General features: G+C 46.3%; 2 protein-coding genes across 5 annotated transcripts in view; both read right to left on the bottom strand.

The window, feature by feature from the left end:
• The window catches only part of ZNF638 (zinc finger protein 638), a 65,492-nt gene extending 52,968 nt beyond the window's left edge, over nucleotides 1–12,524 (bottom strand). The window contains exon 1 of the mRNA XM_089526447.1: nucleotides 12,122–12,524. Within this exon, the coding sequence (XP_089382573.1) occupies nucleotides 12,122–12,216 (95 nt within the window). The 5' untranslated portion in view covers nucleotides 12,217–12,524. The remainder of the gene's footprint in view (nucleotides 1–12,121) is intronic.
• LOC149313319 (uncharacterized) overlaps nucleotides 1–22,819 on the bottom strand; it is a 42,699-nt gene that overhangs the window by 4,081 nt on the left and 15,799 nt on the right. The window contains exon 7 of one of the 4 annotated variants that reach the window (XM_089526453.1): nucleotides 6,217–7,206. The exons of 2 other annotated variants lie outside the window; for them this stretch is intronic. In XM_089526453.1, coding sequence (XP_089382579.1) covers nucleotides 6,611–7,206 — 596 coding nt within the window. In that variant the 3' untranslated portion in view covers nucleotides 6,217–6,610. Of the gene's footprint in view, nucleotides 1–6,216; nucleotides 7,207–18,676; nucleotides 19,680–22,819 lie in introns of those variants that run through there. One more of the 4 variants, XM_089526452.1, reaches the window with a different exon arrangement.

Here is a 22,819-nt window from a genome sequence, read left to right as displayed (position 1 = left end):
TCCTCAGTATTTCTTGTATTATTATTATCATTTTGTATATTTTATACCAGTATTTCTTGGAAAGGACCACCACATATGATAACATGAACCCGTTTCTTTCTGGCATTTCCATTTGGTTAGGGATGCAGCATTTTATCAACGTTTTATTCATTTTGAATCCCAAGGCTCAGGAAAAAAAGGGGGAAGATTAAAATAATTTTGTCAATCGCAGGGGCCAGTTTTCTTCCTCCTTCTGCTGGAATTGAAGACAAACATCCAGCATGCAAAAAGTAAAAAGAAAGAGCCATCCATGCCACCGAGCTAAACTTATCAAGTAAGAAAAGAGAGGAGCAAATGCAACTGGTGCCATTGGAAAGAAGATAATGCCATGAAATGGAGGGAAATGTAGGCTTCTTGGATGCCTTCCTTCTGCGGCTACTGCTCTCCCTTCTTTGCTCTTTCACCTCCCCTCTTCGCCTGGCCCTCCATTCATCATCACTTCAGGCGCCTCCTGCTTCCTTGCATTAAATCAACTTGACTAAATGGTTTTCACCAGCTGGTCCTTAAAGAGCAGCAAGACATCTGCATTCAGCTCTCAAAGGCCATGACAGGAGGAATCCCACTGGATACTTAGGATTCAAAGATACAGCCGTGTTAGTCTGTAGAATCAGTACATAGAGAGATCTATCTTGCAGCACCTTTCAGACTAATTGAATGAAAGAAGTTGGCAGCATGAGCTTTCCTACACTTAGGCCTACTTCCTCAGATGCATTTGGGGATGGGCTATGGAAGCTCATGTTGCCAACTTCTTACTTTCTCGATGCTACCCCTTTGATCGCCGGATCGTGGCCCTGGTTTGACATTTTTCCAGCCGCCCAAAAAGCAGCAAAATGCCGTTCATTTTTGGGGCAGAAAAAAGCTGACCTTTCTGCCGTGGCAGTGCCTTTTTGGTGCTCCTGCAGCATGCAGTGTATAAATGCCACGCTGCCAGAGCACCACAATCTGGGTGGATGGCATGACGCAGGCTTGGAGGTGGCGTCAGGGCATGTGTCATCCAAACACCACATCCCTATGCTGCTCCCTAGCTGGTGTATTAAATCTGTGTGTTTTGCTAGTCTCAAAGGTGCTACATGATCTCTGTACATACTGGATAAAATCATAGAATCATGGAGTTGGAAGAGACCCCAAGGGCCATCCATCCAACCCCATTCTGCCATGCAGGAACTCTCAATCAAAGCATCCCCATTGACAGATGGCCATCCAGCCTCTATTTAAAGACCTCCAAAGGAGGAGACTCCACCACTTTCCAAAGCAATATATTCCACTGTCAAACAGCTCTTACAGTCAAAAAATTCTTCCTAATGGCCTGTTACAGACAGGCCAAAATAAAGCTGCTTCGAGTCACTTTGGAGGTATGGTATTTCAATGATGCATGCTTCCTAAGAGTCCAAAAGCCACACCAAAGCCACGCGCCAGTTCTAAGGACTAGAGTGCAGATTTGGTGCGGCTTTTGGACTCTTAGGACGCATGCATCATTGAAATACCATATCTCCAAAGTGACTCGAAGCAGCTTTATTTTGGCCTGTCTGTAACAAGCCAATGTTTTGGTGGAATCTATTTTCCTGGAGCTTGAACCTATTGCTCTGAACCTAGTCTCTGGAGCAGCAGAAAACAAGCTTGCTCCCTCCTCAATATGACATTCCTTCAAATATTTAAACAGGGCTATCATATCACCTCTTAACTTAGCTAGTATACTTAGCTAGTTTTCCACCAGTGTTTTGAAAAGCACTCCTTCCACTCACCAGGGGTTTCTCTAATCCCCCTTTAAAACCATCAAAGCCAGTTACCTTCCTCACATCTTGCTGGAAAGGGGCAGTGCCTCCCTGCAATCCGCTATCCATGCACTTAAAGACATTGCTTGAGATCTGGTGAGGAAGAAGAGGGTAAGAATAGGATATACCCTCCCTGATACATCCAAATCATAGGCTTCTATGATCACTTGCATCCAGGTTTGCCTGTCCTCCTCCTTGAGGATGCATGCACCCCAGTTTTTGCTCAGGCCACATCCTGGGATAGTGTCAGTCTATCCCTCCCCTTTTAGTCCTTAGATCTGGCTGAGTTCTTCTTCCTGTTTGACATCTCTATGTATTTCCTGTATATTCAGGCAACTGCAGCCTGTTTCCCTTCAGTCTATTGCTACCTCTAGAAAAAACATCATCACAAAAAGCAATTAAGTGCTGGGTCCACTGTGGTGTTGTTGTAGTTTTGCCCTCCAGTTGACTTCAATTTATGGAGACCCTTTGAAAGAGAGACCACCGAGAGCCCAGGTATCAACAGCCCTGCTCAGGCCTTGCAAATTCAGGGCAGCTGTGGCTTCTAGGATGGGACCCATCCACCTGTAATACAGTATCCTTTCTTCCTACTGCCTTCCACTTTCCCAAGCATTATTGTCTTTCCCAAAAGAGTCAATATCTTCTCCAAAGTATGACAGCCTCAGTCTAGTTCATCTTGGGAGAGTTCAGGCTTGGTTTTCTCTTGGACTCATTCCCTTTTGAGCAGTCCAAAATACCAGCAACACTCTCCTCCAGCAGCACATCGCAAATGGATTCTCTTCCTATCAGCCTTCTTCACTGTCCAGCTTTCACAGCCATACACAGAAGTGGGAAATATGATGGCATGGCCAACCCTAACTTCATATTCAGTCATTCATTCCAGTCCATCTGCCTTGGTCCAGGCCTCAGAGGGAGAGAAGAATGCTGGACCTGATCCCGCCCTCACCGTTCCCTTCTCCTTTTGTGTCGTGTCTTTTTAGATTGTAAGCCTGAGGGCAGGGAACTGTCTGTTATCCTCTCTGTTGTAAGCCGCCCAGATTCCCAGTGATTGGGCGGCATATAAATAAATCCTATTATTATTATTATTATTATTATTATTTAGTATATACCTCCCTGCAAAAACATTAATGCACAAAGCACACCGCAATGACCACTCTGCCAAACCCCTTTCTCTGATCAGCCTCTACAATCCTGGTCCTGACCCAAACATGTAGTCCATCTGTTTGCTCCTTGCCAAACATTCCCAGCAGAAGCAAGAGGATCTCTTTGCACTTGGCAAAGGCAGTGGGTCCAGACATACGATGCCAAAGGTCAATTTGTGAGAGCGGACTGTCTTGTTGTGACAGCAGCCTTGGTTTCAAATGTCTTCATTTGCTCATTTAAAAAAAAACACATACCAACAGCAGCACTATGGCCGATCCCATATGGAGCGCAGCTTCAGTGAAACACACCGTTTTGTTCAAGGCTTAAACCTTGCCGCTGCCACTGCTGTTATGTGCCTTCAAATGGTTTCTGACTTATGGTGACCCTAAAGTGAACCTTTCCTGGGGTTTCCTTGGCAAGATTTGCTCAGAGGAACTTTGTCATTGCCATCCCCGGAGGCTGAGAAAGTGTGACTTGCCCAAAGTCACCCAATGGGTTTTGTGGCTAAGCATAGATTCAAACTCTGATCTCCAGAGTTGTGGTCCAACACCCAAACCACTATGCCATGCTGGCTCTCTGGTTCTGGCCTTTAGTCCAATGTTCTTGTTTCCCCCAGCTGCCAAGTGGGTGCCTGTGGGGTTCCCAAAAGTTACAGGTTCTCTGCCGATATCAGCACAGTTTAAGAGAACATGGTCAAACCAGAAATCACTGTGCGCAAAGGCTGGTGCACATTTGCAAGAAACAACAGGTCCATGTTTAATCTTTGGGAATCCGTTTGTGTGTTTCTTAATCACCTCAGCCATGCAAAGCCACTGGGTGACTTTGGGCAAGTCACACTCAGCCTCAGAGGAAGGCAATGTGGCAAACCTCTTCTGAATAGTTTCTTGTGGGTTTTTGCGGCTTTTGGGAGGAGTGGTTTCTTGTCTGAACACTGCGTTTGGTGGTATGAAGTGTGAAGGAATAAAGGGCCTGATAAGTTTCCAGGCAAAGCACAAAGTGTTGGTTATTACTTTTAAAGCCCTACAGGATTTGGGTCCAGATTACCTACAGAATCTCCCATATAATGTTCCATACACCTCAGATTCTCTGGGAGACATTTACTTCAGCCGGCCTGATCAACCTGAAGGTTAGTCAGAGGATGTTTTCTTTAACCCCAAATTGTGGAATGACCTGCCGGATGAAATTAGTCAACTGGAGACCAGTCTATACCTAAGTCAACAGTAAAGACCTGTCTCTTCCAGAAGGCCTATATTTCCAGATTATGTATTGATGGTTTGAAATATATATTGGTTTTATATGCTCTTTTAACTGATGTTACACGCTGCATTAATTGTTGTTTCTCACTTCGATTATGAAGGGAGCGGCAGGTAAGAAATAGATATTAGCAGCATGGGTGGCTATGTAACCTCTCACTACTCTTAATTCAGCCTAGCATTGTCTCCTTCAAATGCACCAACTGTCCTCTATCCAACTGTTATCTCTTGGACCTTAGAACATGTACAGAGAGGCCACACACCCACCACACCAGGTTTGTGATCTGAAGAACCCTACTTTAATTTAGAGCAGTGTTCCCCAAACTGTGCCCTTTAAGAAAATTTGGACTACAGCTCTCAGGAGCTTCAGCCATGTTGGTAAATAGCCTGGGATTCTGGGAGCTGAAGTCCAAAATCCCTTAAAAATGCAGTTTGGGGACCACTGATTTAGAGAGATTTGCACTAATGCTGGTTGCAGCAAAGGACACCCCATAACAAAGATTGCACAGAAGAGAATGATGGAAGGTGGTTCATATTCTCCTTTCAAAAGGAGGTTTACAGCCGCAGGCATGGGTCCAGGGTGCAGGTGTATGGGAAAGAAAGAGGGTTCTCCCTTGCCTACATCTCCAAAAAATCCAACAGACCCAAAGATGACAAAGGCCAGACTTTCTGAACAGAAGGCCAGGGCAGCTAGCTTCCCCCCAAATCGTTCCAGCAGCTAGGCCAGGGTCTTGGAGAGGCACCAAGTCTCTGGTGATACAGGCCAACTAGGGCACTCCTCATGATGGTGGTGGATCGGCCAGAAAGCTTGTAAACTATGCTTTTAAGTGGAGCGGGTTTGAGGCAACCATCAGAGCACAACGACTCTTTCCATCTCTCCAAAGGAACTGCAGAGATGCCAGCAGGTTGGGGGACATTCCCAGAAGCTGAGGGAATGAAAATGGGGAAAGGGAATCTACAGTTGCATTTCATAGGCCCAGAACTTGACATGCCTGGAAAAGCCCCATTGGGACTTAATAATCCGAACCACTTAATAATTTGGTCACCCATTGATATGGATCCCCCATATAGAATATTCTAGGATTTCCATCTCTCTACGATACCCATCTCTCTGTTGTTAACTGGTTGCTTTTATGACTGGATTTTATTTTATTATTGGTATGTGGTATTTTTCAGTTGTATGTCGGAGGAAGGGATAATGGGTTTTAATTTGTATTGTTGTATTTCTGTTTTTTATCATTGTTGTAAGCTGCCTTGATCCTTTGGGAAGAGGCAGGATAAAAATACATTATTATTATTATTATTATTATTATTATTTAATTTGGACCACCACTGCTGCACCAGAACAGAATGGAAGAGAAACTCTGTGCCAGAGGCAATGAGAGAAGATATCATAAAAAGAGGGGACTAGGAGGGGGACAGCCCCAAAATAAAAAGATGCTTATATATATATAATATATATATATATATATATATATATATATATATATATATAGAGAGAGAGAGAGAGAGAGAGAGAGAGAGAGAGAGAGAGAATGGGGGAAATGAAGTCAAAATACAAATGTAACTAAGGAAGGACAGAAATTTCAGCCGTGGCAAGGACTGCATTTGCACAGTTACTAGCATGCCAGCCGCATCCATTGCCAGAAACATCCAATCTCACCCCAGTGACACATGCCTTAATTACATCCCATATACATTGCTATGCCGCCTTCTAAATGGGGATGCCTTTGGGAAGTGTTTGAAAACTTCGTTGGGTCTAAAATGGTGCCACCAGACTAGAGCTGGTTCCAGCGAACATGCAAATCCTGCCACAACGGCTTCAACGAGCATCATTTCAGTTTTCTGGGCACTGTTTGGAAACCACCTTAAATGTAAAATGCTGCAGTGAATACCCCCCCCCCCCTTTCTGAAACAACTTCACAAGCCACAGGTTCATTTCCAGGCACACATCAAAGTGGGGGTTATTGCTGACCAACGCACGAAAATAATGAGACCACACACGGGACTTAGGACACAAATACGGGCCACTTTATTTATACTTGCACCTTTTTATCCTTTATCCCCCAAGATGTGCAAAAAGGGGGACCAAGCTAGTGCAGGCGCAGATGAAGCAGGCAAAACACACCTGAGCCCCAAAGGAGAATCCAAAGGCTAGGTTGCTCTGCTACTGGAAGGCCAACCCAAAGATCCGACCCCAAAGTCGCATGACCTCTAGTAAGGACTAAACTCTCAGGCCAACCACAAGGATGGCCCCCTTCCCCACCCCTCGGGTCTCACGACATGTAGGGGCAAGCTCCAGAGATATAGCCTTTCCCAAATAGGTACTGAAGGTGTTCACCAAACTACGACTTTCTCCCGCTACTACCTGCCACAGATAAGGGGCAAGTGTCTGCTTAGCTCCTATTCCCCCACCAGGCTATCCAAAACGGCCCTCACGCCCTGTTGCAAATCTCCCAGGAATATCTGGTTCCCTTCTTCAGATAAGTGGACCCCATCGGCATCGTAGAGCTCAGGCCGATTAAAAACTATTTGGGGATGTGGCAAGAAATGGCCCAGTCCCTTGGCCAGGGCATTCTGTATTTCCCTGTTGACCCTTCTTCGAGCTATGTGAAGTCGCCGGGGATCCGCATTACCCTGCCATACTTTCCTGGGCAACATAGCCGACCACACTATAGATACCCCAGGCCAAGAGGACTGGATAGCCTCCATGTCTTGGATAGCTTGTATAACTAGGGCCTTGCCCTTCACCAGACCCATGTCAGTGGCCCCCAGGTGAATGACTAGGACCTGCGGCGGAGGCCCCTGGCGTTCCACAAACAGCATTGGCATCAGGTCATGCCACCGAAGATCATTCTTGCTTAGCCACTCAACTACAGCCAGATCGCCCAATCCCAGGTGGGATCCAAATTCGCCATTACGAGCCTGCTGTTCCGCCTGATAAATAATGCTATGGCCGCAGATCAGGACACGATGCCTCACCAGCCATAACCTAGAATCTGCAAAACAAGAGCAACCATATATCACATTAGTGCTGCAACGGCCTAACGTGCCTCCTGAATGCCGAAGACCTCCAGCATCCTATCTTTTGAATAAGCTGTGGACTAAAGCTCACTGTAGAAGCCCCAATCCTGAATGAATGGATACCAAATTTAACCACTTTTAAACCCAGCACATTTAGGGCCCTGATGGTGACGGACCAGATCTGACATTTAGTTGGAGCTGACACGTTGGTATGGCTGAAAAGACAGCCAAGTTTTCCCTAGAACCTGAGCACAGCCAGGATAAGCTCATACCAGGCTTATTACCTGATCACTGCAAATTTGGAGTCGAACCGCAGATTCTGCCTGTTTCTGATCAGTTTTACAGCCACAAATTTTAAGAAGAACGCGCTGGCTTCCCACAGTGAGGTCTCTAAGCTCTAATGCTCTGCCTGACTTGTCTCTGCCTCGACTTGACCACCGGTTCACTTGTTCACAATAGACGGAAGAAAGCAGTTAGGCACAGCATGAAAAAGAAGAGCTTCATTAATTTAGATGGAGAAACACCATTCCCATCCAGGTAACTGCTAATCTCCCTGGTCCGCTTCTTAACTGCAACCACAATGGGGGGGAAACTCTAAAAAGGTGACATGCGCTGTGACGTCAGCTTCTGCCCAATCCCTGGGCCAAGCCTGGGTCAATCAGTGGTTACCAACTGGGATATATTCCTGGGATTTAAAATTAATATGCCTTCAAACTCCAAGGATCCCAGTGTCTAAAGAGATCCGTAGTGCTTCCATGAACATCCTCTCTTCCCTCCAAAAGAATCACAGAATCATAAAGTTGGAAGAGACCACAAAGATAATCCTGTTCAACCACATTCTGCCATGCAGGAATTCTCAATCAGAGCATCCCTGAAAGATGGCCATTCAGCCTCTGCTTAAAGACCTCCAAGAGGGAGACTCCACCACCCTCCAAAGGAGCGTCTTCCACTGTTGAAGAGCCCTTACTGTCAGGACGTTCCTCCTAATGTTGAGGTGAAAACTTTCTCTGGAGCTTGCATCCATTGTTCTGTATCCTATTCTCTGGAGCAGCAGAAAACAAGCTTACTCCTTCCTCAATGTGCAGCCCTTCAAAGACTTAAACAGGACTATCATATCACCTCTTAATCTTCTCTTCAAGTGTACTTTCAAGTCATTTCTAACTTATGGTGACCCTAAGGTGAGCTTATAATGGGTTTTTTGGGGGACCATGTTTCGTTCAGAGGTTTGCCATGGCTGAGAGAGTGTGACTTGTCCAAGATTACCCAGTGGGAAGTCAAAGCTTTCACGGCTGGCATCCATAGTTTTTTGTGGTGTTTTTGGGTTACATGGCCTTGCTCTAGAAGAGTTTATTCGTAACGTTTCACCAACAGCTATGGCTGGCATCTTCAGAGAATGCTGGCATGAAGGCAGTGAGGTGTATATACTGTTGGTTGAGAGGAAGCAATTTGCATGCTTATCTGCGTATGGTTCTGTTGTGGAATGGCAAGGCTCATGGATCATAAAATAAATGGACACCCCGAGGCCTTGCCATTCCACAACAGAACCATAGGCAGATCAACATGTAAATCACTTTCTCTCAACCAAGGGTCATACAGTACAGTCATCCCTCCCTATTTGCAGCTTTGATTATTCACAGATTTGATTAATATGTCATCTTTAGGAATATCTAGGTCCTCCAGTGCAACTCTATGGTGAACTTTAACTAAAAGTTGTACTGAAAGACCTAGAGATTCCTTGAGTGAATACTCTACTAGGCCTTTGTAGCGCCTCCAGTGAAGTTCTATGGTCAGTGTCTGTTGGACCTAGAGATCCCTAGAGGGGTGTCCTCTCAGGTAAAAACATGGCGTTTTTCCATATTCACAGGGGTCTTGGGCCCCTAACCTTAGTGAATATGGAGGGACAAGTGTGCGTGTGTGTGCATCCCACTCTCTTCTATGCCAGCATTCTCTGAAGATGCCAGCCACAGCTGCAGGCGAAACGTCAGGAATAAACTCTTCCGAACCGGAACAGGGCTACATAGCCCGAAAAACCCACAAAATCCCATCACTCAGTGGGTTTCATGGCCGAGCGGGGAATCAAACCCTGGTCTCCAGAGTCATAGTCCAATGCTCAAAACCACTACACCAAGCTGGCTCTTTCCCACTTCTCAAAAATGGAGGTTTTGGAATTCCTCCCAGAGAGAAGGCTGAAACATAGGATGTGTCCTAGCAACCCTGCCTAGACCTAACCTAACCTAGGCTTAACCACAAAGTAGAAAACTAAAACTGGGCTAGAGAAATAACTGGGCCTGAAAGACTGTACAAGGACCTGATAAAGTCTAAAGAATTAATATGTTGCTGCTAATAATAATAATAATAATAAGAAGAAGAAGCCTGGAGCAAGTCCTAGTCAAGGCCAGGGGAGAAAGGGTGGTAAGGCCTAGTATGGTCAAGGGCAAGGGATGTGGCATACAGATGCCCACCCAAGGCCTAATGAAACCACAGGCGCATGCCCACTCATAAGGCCATGTATGAAATAGCAGATCATGAGGCACACAGGGGCCTTAACTTGAGAGGCTAAGTACAGGTCCAGCCTTGAATTTGATGCCACATGGATAGTAGAGACCTCAATCTCAGGGCAAAGCACTAGGGCAAAACCACCCTCAACCCAACCAGGGTCTCTGCCCTCGCCCTGCTATGGCCTTTTGCGGCCGCACTCCCTTCCCAAGCCCATTTGGACACTAGCCACTTACATCCAGACAGAAAGAAAGAGATTAAAACACTCAAATGAATACTACAGGTTCGGTCTCCTGAAATCTGAAATATTCCAAAATCCAAAATTATCCACATGGGTTTTCTGCAAGACTTGCTGAATTGAACACTATTTGTGTCTCTATATTTGCACTAAAATGTGCGATGCAAGGCCAGAAATCTATTTTTGTTCTTTACAATACGGTCTGTCTACTTGATCCTTATGAAAATAATTGCATTTGGCTGAGATAGTGACAGTTTTGTTTTGCACACAAACTTTCACGGGCAAGATTGTTAAAAAATAATGTGTCCAAAGTAGATTTCGCGTATACTCCTCCTCCTCCCTTTTTTCCTTCCAAAATGAAGAGACAGGTTGAGTTTCCCTTATCTAGAATTCCAAAATCCAGAATACTCCAAAATGGTGCACATCGAGATGGTAACACCTTTGCTTTATGGTGGTTCAGTGTGTACAATTTTTGTTTAATGCACAAAATTATTAAATATATTGTGCACATAATTACCTTTAGGCTATGTTTATAAGGTGTAGATGAAACATAAATGTTGCAATTTGATCATAGAGTTGCTCTGGGGGCCTTTGACATGACTAGAGAAAACACTTCTCTAGGCATCTGTAGGTCCTCCAACTTGATTCTATGGTAAATTTCTGGCAGATGCTGACCACAGAGTTGTGCTGCAGGACCTACGGTTCCTAGAGAGATGTTCTCTCAGGTTAAAAACATAGTGTTTTTTTAAAAACCACTTCCACAGGGATCCTGTGCCCTTAGCCCCAGCAAATGTGGAGGGCCCACTGTATTTTATTAGGAAGAAGCGTAAAGATAGTGAAAATGAAGACAGACATGATATTTGATATAAGGGACACCATTTCACTGTGTCACCGTGCTCAACGGGACTTGAGCATCCACAAGTTTTGGTATCCACAGAGGGGTCTTGGAATCAAACCTCGGTGGCTACCAAGGACCCACTGTATAATAAATCTGGATGGACCAGATTGCGCATCAGTGCCTGAACCTGCCAGGCAACCAGGCGCAGCTAAGAACAAACTCCAGAGTAGATCACTAGTGAAGGTGTTTGCTTGCCGATTGACTGTTTGCTAGTGAAGGTCACTCACTGATCTCTTCAAAAGCAGCTTCGAGAAAAGGAAGAGGAGGGAGCAGCAGGAGCTTTAAAATGCTCTGGTCATGTCTCCCATTATCTCTATCATGGCACTCAGCACAATGGCGCTGTTATTGCGGCCACTCTTCACTGGAGGCCAGCAAACATGCTTCCCCCCTGCGACAGTGTGCGGAGATCCAAATTCTCAATAAAGCCCTATCCAGCTTGCATCCACACTATCTGAAGGAACACACCTCCCCAAATGAGGCTGCCCAAGTTTTGAGATCCTCAGTGGACCTCAAGCTCTCTCTCAGTCCCTTCACCATCACAGAGACATTTGGTGAGAACACAAGGGAGAACCTTCTCATAGATTGCACCTCGGCTCTCTCCCATTAGTTCTCCCCAAACAGTGCCCTTCAAGAGAATCCCAGAATCCCAGACTATTGGCTAACATGGCTCAGGCTTCTGGGAGCTGAAGTCCAAATCTCTGAAAGGGCATAGTTTGGCGACCACTGCTTTAGTGGAAATCTGATGCAATGTCGGCCCTGGTTAGAATTTGGATGGGGGACCGCCAAGGAATCCCAGGAAATCTATTTCAAAGGAAGGAAATGGCAAAAACACCTCTGAGAATTCCTGGCCAAAGAAAACCCTGTGAGATTCATGAGGTTGCCATAGTCTGACAAGCAACTTCAAAGTACAAATACATACACATGCACAACATTCCACTTCAAACACGGGTCAGATCACAACACAACACTGGGTACCATTCTCTCTTGAACAACATTGTTGACCTCTTGGCTAACTTGTTCAACATCTACCAGTCCCTCCACTGAAGTGTGACTCAACAACGGGTAAAAGTGTCCCTAGAAGAGAAAGTGGACTCCCCTCTCAAGCTTTGGAGGTGATGATGGAACTCCAGAGCTGTGAAGATTGTCAAGACAACAAACAGAAAGGTTGTATTAGGGGGACTACCACCACTAAGTACTAACATTTCAGCATCCAGCATCCACCAACCCACTCCAGCACCATTCTCCAGACTGGACTTACCGTCTCAGTGGATCGAGAGGCAGCTGCGTCGTTGACTCTGCGCACCCTGCCCCTCGGTTGCCCTCGGTGCCCGCTATTTTCTTACCGCCTTGCATTGTCCCACCTCAGGGGCCCATCCCAGGGTTCAGGCACAGCATGAGATCTCTGCTCAGGGGAATCCAATCCCCGGTCATCCATCCATGGTGCAGGGAAATCTCAAACGGAAGGGGGTCTAAAGCTCTCAGGGCAAAATCCTCCAAAGTGCAACCTGCCAAGCATGTTGTGAAGATACATGGCAGAGTGTCCTTCAACAAGGGCACTGGGAAGAGTGGATCCTTCTCTCAATGGACCCTGCCTACATCCTGCTATTTCTCTGACTTCTTTTTATCCCAAGAGCTGGAATGGTCCTTCTGACAGCTTCAGAGGAAGGCAGAGAAAAGGAAAAAGCAAAGATGACCACTCAGGCACCTGCGGTCAAGGGCTTGCTGTGCCCTAGAGCCTTCATGTGCTGAGAGGGCCTCATTAGCTTTCCCTGGAATGCACACCCGCAAAGCACAGCTGCCTGTCACTCAGACCCAACTGACCGTCTGCGGAGGACGTGGGGCTGGCGATGGAGGGGACACGCTCAGTGTCAGGTTTGTTTTCTTAGCTGCCTGGGAAGGAGACACCCAAGAGCCAAGGGCATGGCCTCAGGCCTAACCTGCATGTGAACTTCACATTATTATTATTATTATTATTATTATTATTATTATTATTATTATTGTGCCATAAGTTTACACAGTGCTTTACATAGTCATCAACCAAGATACAGATAAAACCTGCTTACGGCGTACAATCTAAAATCACCTCTCACTGTTTGCCTACTAGTTCTTTTCCAGTACTGAAGACATGGAATGCAAAGATTATAAGCAATACGTGGAGCTACATCCTTGACCCCTGTGCAAATCACGCCTGGCCTCAAAAGTAATTTTAAGATATTCAAGTACAGGGTGAATAGTATTTTACCTGTAAGTACAGTCTGCCCTTGCCACATGCGGGGGATCTGTTCTGGACCCCCCCCCCCCCGCGCAAGGTAAATTTCATGTATGCTGGTGTCCCACTGATTTCAATGGCGGTGCACTCCCTTGCCACTCGCTGTCAGCATAAGCTTAAATCCGCGTATGGTGAGGGTGCAAACGCCAAGGGCAGACTGTATTTAACTAAATCACAGACTGATAGAGCTAGAAGAAACCACTAGGGCCAACTCCTTTCTTTCAGTTAGTCTCAAAGATGCTACAAGATCTCTCTACAAGTTGGAGAAGTATCTGCAGTAACCGCTACAATAAATTTTGAGATGGAAAAGAATGGGATCCTGCTCTGAACCCCTCCTACTGTGCCTCCCCAAAACAGGCAAGGCAAGCAGCAGCTGCTGCCAGAATCCTTTAGTGAGCATTAAGAGATCAGCAAAACAGAGATAAAATGAGCAAACAGGTAAGCCAGTCTCAACAGCTAGCCCCAACATTTTCAAAAGCATAGACCTTTTACGTTTGGCCAGCAGTGTGTAAGTCTTTAAGAAAAGTGGAGGCTGATGAAAGAAAAGTCATCCCTGTCTGCCTTCTGAAAGAAACACTCAAGCAATCTAAAACGTTTTTTGTTCACTTCTGCAAGGTTTACCTGATCAGACTGTTTTATTTCACATGTGCATGTTGTCAATTTTGAATAAAATGTCTGCTGGAAGATGTTCAAACCACTCTAGAAGCTATTCCTATTCTTTCCATGCTGCTTCTGGCACCAGATTTTCTATTCAAGAATGGCCAGTTACACATCAATTTGATTATTAGAAATGTTGTAGTTGTATGCCTTCAAGTCACTTTTTACTCATGGCAACCCAAGGTGAACCGATCACTGGGTTTTCTTGGCAAATTTATTCTGGGGGTGGGGGGTGTCATTGCCATCCTGAGGCTGAGAAAGTGTGATTTGCCCAAAGTACACCCAGTGAGTTTTTATACTTGAGCATTGAACCTTTGTCTCCAGAGTACCTGCATATAAAATATACAGCTGGCAAGCAAAAAGGGAAAATGGTTATTTCTAGAAACCTCTATGAATGGGGATTCTCCTTTAAAAACAAGGTTTAATCCTCCTGACTTTAGCCATGTTTAAATAATCCTAGGCTGTATTAATAGTATGGTGTCTAGATTGAGGGAAGTAATAGTCCCGCTCTGTGCACCACAATTCAAGATGGTTGCTGACAAACTGGAGCCTGGCCAGAGGAGAGCAACCAGAATGGTGAAAGGTCTGGAAACTCCCAAGCCCTCTGAGGAGCAGATTAGGGAGCTGGGGATATTTAGCTGAAGAGGAGAAAGTTAAGAGGGGACATGATAGCCATGCTTAAATATTATTGGCCCTTGGACCCTCAGGGTTTGCCCACCCCTCATCATTTAAGGCTCTGAGAATGTTTAGTTTAATGGCTTGGCTTGAAGAGGCCTGATGTAAGGTTGGTTGCTTGATTGCTCTACTTTGCTCTTTCCTCACTTTTTACACAATTAAGCAGCAGAGAGGAGCCAAAGAATGTCATTGAGTGATCTAGAAAAGGAGGGAATTGGAAGTGATGGAGAAGCACGGTGTCAGTGTCAGAGAAGAAAGGGCAAACACTCATCTCAGGTCTCTTCCCTCTTCAGGTCCTTCTCCCCACCACAATATCCCCAAATGGCTTACCAGTCTCTCTCCAAGGCTGCGAGTGGTGCTTTCAAATGGCACAGAGGATGGTGCTGGGTTTGATATCCGGTCTGCCCAGCATGGTTGTTCTAGAAGGTCTCAACACACATCTTGAAGCCGCCTGGTGGGTCAAGACTTCATGACCATCACCAAAAACCACAAGAGTCTCCCAACATGTCACCAGCTCAGCATATATAGAGAAGATAAGCCCTCGATGATGTGTTCTCTAGCAGTCATGGAACTGGACATCTGAACACGGGGGAAGCTTTATAGGTCTACATCTCTGGCAAGACTTGGTAGTTTCCTGATGAAGTGTACAGTCCCAACAGCTTTACCCCTCCCTTGTAATACCACATTATGTTATCATCCATCTTATGGCTTTATCTCTTTGCAAGGGGGTGTATTGGGGAAATTATAAAATGGTGCCCCCATGGAAGCTACTAGATTCAGTCAAGACTCCTGAGGTTTCTTGGAAAATGCAGCTTTCAGTGGAGCCATTCTGCGAAATATTATGATGATGGCTTGGAAGGCTGATGCCATCATACCCTTCAGTGCCCTTTCCCATTCAGCAGACTAGGTGGCTTCCTGGCACACACTGGCAAGCTTAAGGCAAGGAAGCAAGCTGGAAGGCAGCTAGAACTTAACTAGATTAAGTACGCAGAGAGATCAAGATCAACTGAGCCATTAACCATTGGACCTCACTGCCATGGCAGTTTCCATTACCACTCCATTTGTAGCAATGATGCACCAGTCCTACTGTTCTATAGCGTTTTCTAGTGCCTCTGCATCATAACAGCAGTGCTCTTTCAATGCTGTGGCACTGGAAAATGACCATTCCTGTACTCTTTCAGGGACAGTCATGCTGGGTCAGTCCGGAGACTGGTCTAGTTCAGTCCTTCTGATGCCACTACGGCTAACCAGCAGGACTGGCCTCACCATCAGGGCGAAAGTACTAATCACTTCAGACACAGCAGTTGCAGTGGACAGTGTCTGCAGTTTATCCAGAGCTTCACAACAGCTTCTGTTTTGTGTCTCCTGCTCTGCTCTCTCCTGAACAGCCCTACTGAGCTCAGGAGTACTGGAGGACTCTGCCTTCTTGCCTCGAGATTCAGCTGCCAGTACAATCAGCTTCTGTACATGGGCTGTGTGTGAGGCACCATCTTGTCCCTCATGCTCACACAGCTAAATGTTTTGGGCCAAGCGTTGCCAGGAACCGTGCAAGCAGGGCGTAAGTGAAACAGTCCCCTCTTACTTATGCTTCCTAGTATGTGCTCTTCAGAGGCATCCTCTCAGTCTTCTATTGTGACTTTCTGCAATCTGGCCTCAAGAATCATAGAGTTGGAAGAGACTACAAGGGCCATCCCGTCCAACCCCATTCTGCCATGCAGGAACTTACAATCAAAGCACCCGCAAAAGATGGCCATCCAGCCTCTGCTTAAAGACCCCCAAAGAAGGAGACTCCACTACACTCCGAGGGAGTGTGTTCCACTGTCGAACTGCCCTTACTCTCAGGACGTTCCTCCTAATGTTGAGGTGGAATCTCTTTTCCTGCAGCTTGCATCCATTGTTCCAGGTCCTATTCTCTGGAGCAGCAGAAAACAAGCTTGCTCCATCCTCAATGTGATTTCCCTTCAAACAGTCAAACAGGGCTATCATATCACCTCTTGACCATCTCTTTTCCAGGCTAAACATACCCAGCGCCCTAAGTCATTCCTCTTAGGGCTTGGTTTCCAGACCCCTCACCATTTTAGTCTCCCTCATCTGGACACAGTTCCAGTTTCTCAATATCAAAAAGGTCTGGTGGAATCTTGAATAATTAGCCCACTGTCATATGAGCGAACAACACTTTGAGGATAAAATAATTCTCCTATGTTAACCACTGGACTCCACTGATGATACAGTTCAACACAGCCCACAGCATCACCTGATATAATTTTACACAGACAAATTTTAACTACTGAAGTCCAAAGATACAGTCACAAAGATTTCTGGGCAATGTCATGCCCTGCCTCCAGGAACCAGGCACGTCCTCTGATTTTGAGGCTGAGAGCCCAGGAGACACTCCAGGACTGCAGCCACTCCAGCAACCTCTGGAGATAAGTCTGCAGCCAGACGCAGGACCATGTTCCCAGGAGCAGTGTCCTTCCACCGGAGCCAGAATTACCAGTGCCTACTCCCACAGAGAAACACCAGGAAAAAAAGAGGCAACAGCCTTCTCTGTGGTTAAGTAGGAACCAGGTTGCTAACTGGGAGCATCTGCAATACTCAGACAGGCTATAAATATCTCACCACCTTCGGTCCAGTATGGCCGACAACCATCCATCCTGCTTGGGAGGCATCTCACTTTGACTGATTGCCTGTTGCCTGGAACTCTGTTTGAACCTGGACTGCTCTTTTGGATTTTTCCTTTGAACCTGCTCTACTGGACTGACTGGAGCCTAGTGACGAACCTGGACTGGATTATATGACCACTGCTTTTGCTACCAATGGCTTGATGAGACAAGCTCTTTTCTCTCTCCCTCTCATTGCCTAAAATGCCGAGACTCTGGAATGACAGCTTGGCTATTCTCTCAAGGTCAAAAACAGGACAGATCCAAGGTCTACCCAGCCCTGCATTTTCTTCCCACACTAACCAACCAGGAGCCTATGGGGAGCCCACAGGGAGGATACGTGAGCAATGATGATGCACTCCTCAGCAACTGGTACTGAGAGGCATACTGGCTTTGGTCTTACTGATGGTAATGGACACAGTCCTAATGGGAGTCCTACACCTGTAGAGGTTACCCCTATGGAGGTAGTTGTACATTTTTAACCAATTCAGAACATCCACCTCCAATCGAAGGTAGTGGAAGCAGAACTGTGCATGCAGGAGCACTCCTCCTGTATGCTCACCCACTGCACATGCACACACAGCATTGTGTGTTGTTCTTGGAAGATCATATGCATTTAGTTGTGCTTTCGGTTGCACATCTGGCTCTCTTGGTTCAGTAGCACAACAATGCCAATCAATGCAAGTGTTGCATGGTGTAATTAATGCCTAACACCACACGCAGACCATTACGCTGTGCAATCCCAATACAGGGCCTTGGCCAACATGTAGCCAGTGGAGACACTGGGAGCCTCGTCTACCATGAGACAGCCAAACATTGCCTTCCATGGGATTAACTATCATTACTAGCAACTAGCACCAATAGCCTTGTCCTTATTTTGTTGAAATCCCCTTGAAACCATGTAAGCTAGCAGCCGATGCTACGTATCCTGCAGTAGAAATTCCAGTTTTAATGGCGTGCTGTGTTAAGATGTCTTTTCATTTTATCTGTCCCCTATCTCTCAGTCCTGGTTCAACGTCAGTGAACCTCACTGAATCTTAGCATAATGAAGGAGCAAAACAAACTGCTCGCCTTTCTCCTTATTAGGTATCATTCTGTAGAATTCCAATATGCCTCCCCTTACTGGCCTTTCCCCCTTGGGCTCAACAGCCCCCAATACTGTATCCTTCCCTTACACTGGCAAGGAAGAGAGCTATGTCTCTGGGGACAAGTTCCACCTTCCACAGCCCCATGCGTAGGCGATGATCTTGTTGCTCACCCATCAATCCTAATTCCTGGCTCCAACTCTTCCTCCCCAAACAATGCTCTGAGAACTCTGGGTGCATTATGGATAAATGAAGAAAGTGGCCCACAGCAATCCTCAGCAGCCCCAATCCCCAAGCTCTGAGACTTCAATGCCAGCCTCAAGTTGCCAGTGGTTGTTGCTGGCACTGCCACAAAACCCTCTGAGGGGCCCAACTATCATGCTATACAATTTCCGCACTTTTCCCAACATTAAGCAGAGGCTGCAGGATTGCCCCCATATCCTGGAAAGAAGAAATAAAACACAAGTTCTTAGGTTCAGAAAGGGCCACTATTTTATTAACAATTAGCATCTTTGGCTATCTACCTCTTTACGGAATGAATGCCCTGACACATGTACTACTGATACAAGCATCTAATTTACTGGGGTGAGGCAATAGTGGCAGAGAATCCTCTGTATGACCCAACCCTGGCTCCCAGAGCCATCAGACTCCAAGCAGGATTGTAGTCCAGAAGACATTCTTGACGAAGGAGGCCTGGCAAGCCTTCAGAAGGTGAGGGCAGGCACGCCGCCTGCCACGAGGCCTTTTCCCTTGCTCCCAAGCCAAACAGCTCTGAGATGCCAGTCTTTGCTCAGGATGCTCTCCTTCCTCCATCTTACCAGCGTGAACCTGAGCATAGCTGTTACAAGAAGGCAAGAGCCTCTTGGAAGGACCTTTACCCACACTTGCCACGAATAAACTCAATCAGTCCTTGCTGCAGGTTCTTCAGGAAAATGTCATACCCAGCATCTGAAAGGTGCACACCATCCTCCTGGAACAGGTGCAGGAATGAGGACATGATGTTAGAATGCAGGACGGAAGCTCCTCCGGCTGCTTCCACAGCTTTATGCACCTCTGTGTTTACCTTGACACGGACACGGTAGAAACGCTTCTTTTCCTCCTTGCTTGGCCATGCCCTCCTTTCTAACATGAAAGACCAAATAATGCCAATCCCAGGCACTTTCTCTCTGATCTGGGCCAGGTCCTGTCTTATCTTTAAGCTAATCAAGATGCTTGTTTGCTTGACCAGATCGTCCTCACCCAGGTGGACCACCACAATGTCAGGTGGCGGCTCAGATTCCAGGTGTGGGGTGAGGGTGGGCAGCAGCTGGTCACAGGACATGTCAGAACAGCCAAGCCATTTGATCATGGCCATGGAACCAAGGCCAAGCTGTGAGCCAATGCTGGAGCTTTCAGCCCGCTGTCTTGCCTGAACAATGATGTTGTGGCCACAGATAAGGACCTGCTTGGGCTTGCCCTGTTTGCTCACACCTGTAAAAGACACAACAGTGAGAGAGCCACACACCAGAAGCAGCAGCCAAGCCAAGCACTTAATTAGAAAGTCTTTAACAAAATTAAAAGGTGACAGAAAGGTTCTTCAGTTGAACTGTTAAACATCAACTACAGAGGAACTCTAAGCTGCCTTGGAGCTGGCCAGACAACATGTCCATCTAAATTGGTATTGTCTACTCTGGCTGGCAGTAATGGCTCTCAGATTCAAGCCTTTCCCAGCATCTCCTGCTTCCATTGTTCTGGCAGCTTTAAATCCTTTTACCTGGGATCAGCACCTGGGGGCTTTTGCATGTCAAACTGATGGTGCCTCCTTACTGTTATTGTTAGTGCCATCCTTTCTACCAGGCAAGGACTATTGCCCCCCACCTTTGTAAAAGTCCAGAAGGAGGAAAGAATCTGTTTCACAGTCCTTCTCTCCCTCTCCTGTTCATTTCAGTTTATAGATCCAGCCAGACCTATCCATAGGACTGAATGATCTGGCAATTCACTAGAAGACCTTTGACCTCCATCTGGCCACTCCTTGAATACAAAATCCAGAGTTATGCCTCCACTTGGAGTTTGTCTTCACCGGAAAAACCAAATTTATCTCTGGAGGTGCCGCAGACACCCGAGTCAGCTGAGCCCTCCTTCAGAAAGCCAAAAATCAGAGTCAGGTATCCAGGGAATCAAAGCAGCAAGTCCTTAAACAGTGTTTTAATAGGGGATCATAAATCCGATAAACACTCTTGCACAAGCCCAGCTGTTGAGAGGAAGACTGAAATTGTAGTCAGCAAGGTAGCTGGTGGTTGGAGCTTCATTATACAGGCAACATGTTCAGCCAGTGCCCAGATCACTGACAGTGTTTTGGTAGAGCAATTTATAGCTGTGCTCTCCCCAGTGTTTTGATTGCAGTCTCTCATTCCTCTGCAGGAGGGAGCCTCGGCCAGACGCCTGAACTTCTCCTTCCTCTAGGTTCTGGAGGGCCTCCCCTCCTGCTCTTAACCTGAGCTGATCTGCTGAACTGAAGGAGCACTTGGCTAGCTATCAGGTGTCTGGTGTGGGTCCTCCAAAGGTAAGCCTTTTTTATAGTCCAATTAACCTCCTGAACAGTCTTGTTTATCTTCCGAACAATCAAGGGGAGGCATGACAGTCAGCCAAGTCCAGACAAACAACCGTGGATGCAGCACTGAGTCCCTGCCATCCCTCTCATTGTGTGGAATGCAGAGAATCCTTCTAGCCAAGTCATCCCTCATCCCCCAAATGGAGATAGAAAGGGGTCAAACAGTGGAGAGATGGAAGAGGAATCAGTGGGCATTGAATACACTCTGGTTCCTTCCATAACAACCAAACCAGGTAATAAGCAAGTGCCTCCAACTGCTAGGATTATGGTCCAAAATGGCCCCATATTTCCCAGTTCAGTGTCAAAGAAGATCAGCTGAGAATCAAGACACCCTTGTTTTTTCCTCAGGCAACAACCTGACAAGCTCTTCAGAAGCAGAGAATATTTCTGCATGAGCCATAGACTCATTTCATCAGTGTCTACAAAAAGGTTCCCATGAAGAACAGTCAGTCCAAGTTCACCTTCTCAGTTCCCAGTGTAGTACTGTCTCCCATGCAGAGCAGACACAGAACATCACACAAGGATTTCATGTTACCACCCTCCAAGGAAAAAGCAAAACAAAACCAGAAGGTCAAAATTTGCAGATGCAGAAAGCTGGATTTCTATCATGCTACTTATAGGTCAAAATTTCTCTTCCATATTACTGGACAGTCTGCAAAATATTGACCCATCACTGTGGTGTGCTTTCAAGTAGTTTCTGACTTAATGCAACCTTATGGCGAACCTATCACAGCGTGTTCTTGGCAAGATTTGTTCAGAGGGGGGGTTTCTTTCCTTTTCTCCGCGAGAGTGTGACTTGCCCAAGTTCACCCAATGGGTTTCCATGGCTGAGCAGGGGTTCAAACCCTGGTCTCCAGAGTTGTAGACCAATGTTCAAACCATTGGCTCTCAGCCATATAAATGTGCTGGAACAGCATTAGTAACTAAATATACTCTCCTCTCCTCCTTCATCTACAGTATCACTAGCAGAGAACTAACCCAATTCCTCTGTCACCTTACTGGGCACGGAATAGATCCGAGACCCTAAAGAGAAAGGAAAAGAGAAGGCCTGCAAAGCACCTGCTGTCCAAACATCACTAACCTCTTCCACTCGTCTCAAACTACTAGTTATCTGCCTGCTTTATGGTGGGCAGAAAACAGACTTATAAACCTGGTGGAAAAGCCTCTCAGCAAAAGTCAGGAATGGCGGATCTGAATTTTAACCAGATTCCTTGTCCTGCTTCTATCTCTGGGTCACGTGCCGCCGGAAGGTTAGAGACTCCTGAGGCTGCTGGCGTCTGGCCAACACACCCAGAACGCAGCTTTGCCCAAGAGTGGACAAAATGTGGCCTGTGGCTGGAAAGTAACCTTTGAGGCTCCAAAAGTAGCCCCTGGAGCTCAGACCTCCCAGGCCACTTCAAAGTTTTAAGAAAGAATGTTGATTTTTCAGGCAATTTTTCACCTGAAAATCTTTCAAGTCAACACAAAATCAGCCAGGAGTGTGGCAGTTTACTTCTGATCTCCCCCCCAAAACTCTGAAAATAGACAAAATGACAGCCAGAAGTGCCATGACAAAACTTCTGGCCTGCCAAAACAGGTCAAATGTGCCTCCCTCCCCCCCCCCCCCGCCCCAGTGGCAGCAAAACGGTGAATAGCCCTTGCATCTAACAGTTATCAATCATCCACTTATGCCACAACCGCAACCAATGAGACATCATGGCATGAACAAGGCCACATTTCTCTGACTAATCCAAGGCTACAGATCCATGAGAACGGAATATATGTCCTCTGGTCACATGCCAACACCTTTTTCAAAGAGATGAATGCCATCATCCCCATAAAGGTCTACAAAACTGAAAGGGATCTCTGGGTGGCTGATCACAGCCTTGCCGTGGGACTCCATAAAACTCCATGCTGCCCTCTCAGTTTTTCTCTGCACAAGTGTTGTTAGGATCCATGACTCTCTTCCATACATGTCTCTCCTACAGCCTGGACCAGATGAGCATCACCTGAGAATAGCTTAATCCATTCCTCCATGTGC

Source organism: Sceloporus occidentalis, unplaced genomic scaffold (genome assembly GCF_023333645.1).
Source record: "Sceloporus occidentalis isolate IW3139 unplaced genomic scaffold, rSceOcc1.0.p SCAF_5, whole genome shotgun sequence".
Taxonomy (NCBI): domain Eukaryota; kingdom Metazoa; phylum Chordata; class Lepidosauria; order Squamata; family Phrynosomatidae; genus Sceloporus; species Sceloporus occidentalis.
Note: the sequence above shows the minus strand (reverse complement) of the source record. Positions and strands in the feature narration are given on the sequence as shown.